General features: G+C 59.5%; 1 protein-coding gene across 2 annotated transcripts in view; it reads left to right on the forward strand.

Moving 5' to 3' along the window:
- CHLRE_11g467608v5 (uncharacterized protein) overlaps positions 1-1,508 on the forward strand; it is an 8,342-nt gene extending 6,834 nt beyond the window's left edge. For both annotated transcript variants that reach the window (XM_043067358.1, XM_043067359.1), the window contains one exon: positions 92-1,508. In XM_043067358.1, coding sequence (XP_042919358.1) covers positions 92-170 — 79 coding nt within the window. In that variant the 3' untranslated portion in view covers positions 171-1,508. The remainder of the gene's footprint in view (positions 1-91) is intronic.
- The last annotated feature ends 1,801 nt before the right edge of the window (positions 1,509-3,309 follow it).

A 3,309-nucleotide genomic window follows, 5' to 3' on the forward strand; every position in this document is an offset into this window, starting at 1 on the left:
CCGCGCCCGCCCTCACCGCCTCCCTCGCCGATGCCGCGCCCGCCGCCGCCCCGCCCGCCGCCGCCGCGCCCGCCGCCGCCGGCCACCACAGGCCGCCGCAGCCGCAGCCAGCGTTAGATGCCGCCGCCGCCGCCGCCCCATGCAAATTATCATCAATTATCCAGAAATAAAGGGGCCAGACCAACACACCCGCCGGTCTATTCTTGTCTGGTTTGGTATGGTCTGGTGAGGCCCAGTGCATTTACTGGGGCAGTGGTATGTGCGCTGGCTGCTGGTCAGGATGAATGGCAGCTCCCAAGCTGGCCGAACAACGAAACCGTATCCAACAAAACCGGTACCATTACTGGATTCACGTTTGACTCATTTGCGACATACCTTTGTTTTACGTTACATCACGTGATGAATGCTAGCAGCAGGAGCTTTCTTCTCTTTTAGAGCAAGGCGCTGATAACGTCAATTGACTTCCTTGTCTCTCCTCTCTTGCGGTGGAGCTATGACGCCCGCATGCGTGCGGCATTGTCTTCTCTTTACCTGGCAGTGGCGCCGTTAGTGCTTGCACACAAAAGAAAGTGCGCGTTGTGATGAGGCTGGTGAGGCTGGTAAGGATGGGAAAGGGACCGTACAGGGAGGGACTAATGCACCACCACCACGACTGATTACTGCAAGGAGCCTGCGATCACCTTTTACGTTACATCACATGATGAATGGTTGCGGTGCTGGCACCATGATCAGGTCGTGGGGGCATGGGGCAACCATGTTTGGTGCTGTAGGGGTAGGGACGGCCGGGGAGCTGGGTGGGGCTTGACGCTGCCTGCCTGCTGGCCAGCCCGCTGCAGGGCAGGCGGAGGATAGGCGAGGTGTTGGGGGAGCAGACGCGCGAATTAGGGAGAGGAACGGATGTGGAGGAACGGGAGAAGGAGCGGTGGAGGTTGAGGGTGGTGGGGTTGGGCGTGGGGGTGGATGGCGTGGTTTATTCCATTCCCAAAATAAGCCATGGCGTGGGGCTGACGACAGCAGTTGGCCCCGCGGTCGCATGCATTCATGTCGTGTCGTGTCCTCTGTGTGGTATCGTGTCGCGTCGATGCGCCATCGCGCAATCACCTGTGACCTAGCAAGCGCAGCACCAAAGGTCATCAGCTCGCACGTGCCGCTTGGCTCTCCCTTTGGTGCTTGTGCGTGCATACACGTCAGAGGGGAGGTGACGCGTGCGTGCCTATTCTTACCTCGATGTATGCGTGTATTTGTGTTCTTGCGGCGCGCGTCAAGCGAAATGCTCAGCCTTCCGAGGTTATGAAGTGTGGTCTTTCGAGGTGTACAAAGTGTGGCACAATGTGGTGCCCTATGATTGGGACAGGGAGACCGTAAGGTGCCTTGGGATGTGACCGCGCACCCCCTGTCTTTTAAGGAATGCTTTGTTTATGGCCGCCTCTTGTTGATGCCGCATTGCGTGCGGGCATTGGCTGAGGCAGTGCTTTTTATGGGGTGAGCACAATCTTAAGGAGTCGCATGCGGTAGCAGCCACCGACGCTGCTGCTTTTACTCGTAGCTTTTCTTTCATGAATTATTTGCCGTTTTTTTTGGACATTTGCCGCATGCCATGGACATTTGCCGCATGCCATGAACATTTGCCGCATGCCATGGACATCTTGACTTTCGCGAGGTCGCGAGGTCGCAAGGAAAGCAGCCCTGTCACGCGGATTCCACAAAGGAAGAGTTGCCAACTTCAAACTTTCCCCTTCGCACCCTTGTAGCCGTAGCACAGGCCAAACAATTCTGAAGTCCGCCCAACCTTGCCCGTGTTAGGGGTGTGGGCCGGCTCCCACACCCCTAACGTTCATAATGGGTCAAAATAGCACCCGTAAGGTGTCGCTGCGAAGCGTTTGCAAGGACGAGGCAACGCTCGCAGCAATTAGGTTCAAGGTAGATTTTGTGGCCACGCCCCTTCGGTACCGCCTGCTGGACTTCCTGCGGCACTTCGTCGTCTGCCGAACGGACCCCGCCTTCCACTGCGCGGTCTGCGACACCAAGTGGCGGGAGCAGTGCGGACTGGCTGCGCGGCGTCAAGGACGTAAGCATTAAGTCTAGAGCGCTTTATGCTAGAGCGCATTATGCGCAGGTATCATTGACCTGCTGGTTGCTTCCCAATGCCCGCAGTGCGCGAGCGGGCTGACGTCTCGCCACAACAGCACGTCTTCCACCGGCGTGTGCCAACCATCGACATCAACCTGCTGCAGGAGTCCGCGGCGCTCATCACAACGTCCACGCATCGTCGCCAACGCCAAAGCCTCCTGTCGCATTTCTACGATGCGCACTTTGCACCGCTGCTGAGCGAGGACACGGGTGGCCCGGCCATCGACATCACGGCGCACCACCAGGTACGGGTCACTCCCTGGGACCGCGGTCGTGAATGCCTCATGTCTTTGACATATGCCCTGTCGTTTCCTGTCGCAGCTGGTGCACCACCTGCTTCAAGACGTCCTCACCAACCTGGAGCAGCACTACAGGGCGAACTTTCCCAAATGGGTTCGCAAGTACTGTCGTGCGAAGCTGGAGGTGAACGACGATGAGGTGCCGCTGGGGGGACTAGCGGGCATGGCGCTTGGTCAGCCGCAGGCGGGCAACGAGGGCGGAGCAGAGACGGACGAGGAGGACCAGGTGGGCATTGGGGTGTGCACCGGGGTGTGCTCAGCTTCTTTGTAGTCTATCTGATTGTACCCTGGGTCAGGCTGGGTTGTGCTCTGAGGCTGCCGTTGTTTGCGCCCTGCTAATTAATCATGTCTGTAACTCCCCGTCGGCAACAGGTGCACGTTACAGCCAAGGCAAGGAAGGCCTTAGCCGGCCTAATGACTGCGGCGCTGATGGGCTGGCGGCAGCTACCACTGACAGAGGCAGACCTCGGCGGCCTGGCGGTGCCAGATGCGCTGCTGGCTCGTGCCAATGCCACTGTGGCGCCCTTGGTGGCTGCGTGGACGGCCCGTGGCATCTGGCCTATCCAGCGCGGCAGCCGGGGCCTCCTGCAGCGTGAGCCGCTCTGCCTGGTCAGTGCTGCTGCCGACCTCCTGTGTGGCCTGCAGCCCATCCGCAGGTGTGCAGTCCTGGGTGTACATGCGTATCCCTTTGCATGCTGGTATGTGTGCAGAGGCCCAGAGGTCGTGTGTGCGCAATCGTGCAGGTGGTTGGCCACTGTCTACGAGCGGCTAAAGACGGCCAATCCACCTGCGCCACCGGGTGAGGTGCGATCAGCCAACTTCGCCATGAAGCGGGCGCAGACGTACGCGCTGATCATCGAGGCCAGCAGCATGCCGCTGC

The sequence above is a fragment of the Chlamydomonas reinhardtii genome, chromosome 11 (genome assembly GCF_000002595.2).
Source record: "Chlamydomonas reinhardtii strain CC-503 cw92 mt+ chromosome 11, whole genome shotgun sequence".
NCBI lineage: Eukaryota > Viridiplantae > Chlorophyta > Chlorophyceae > Chlamydomonadales > Chlamydomonadaceae > Chlamydomonas > Chlamydomonas reinhardtii.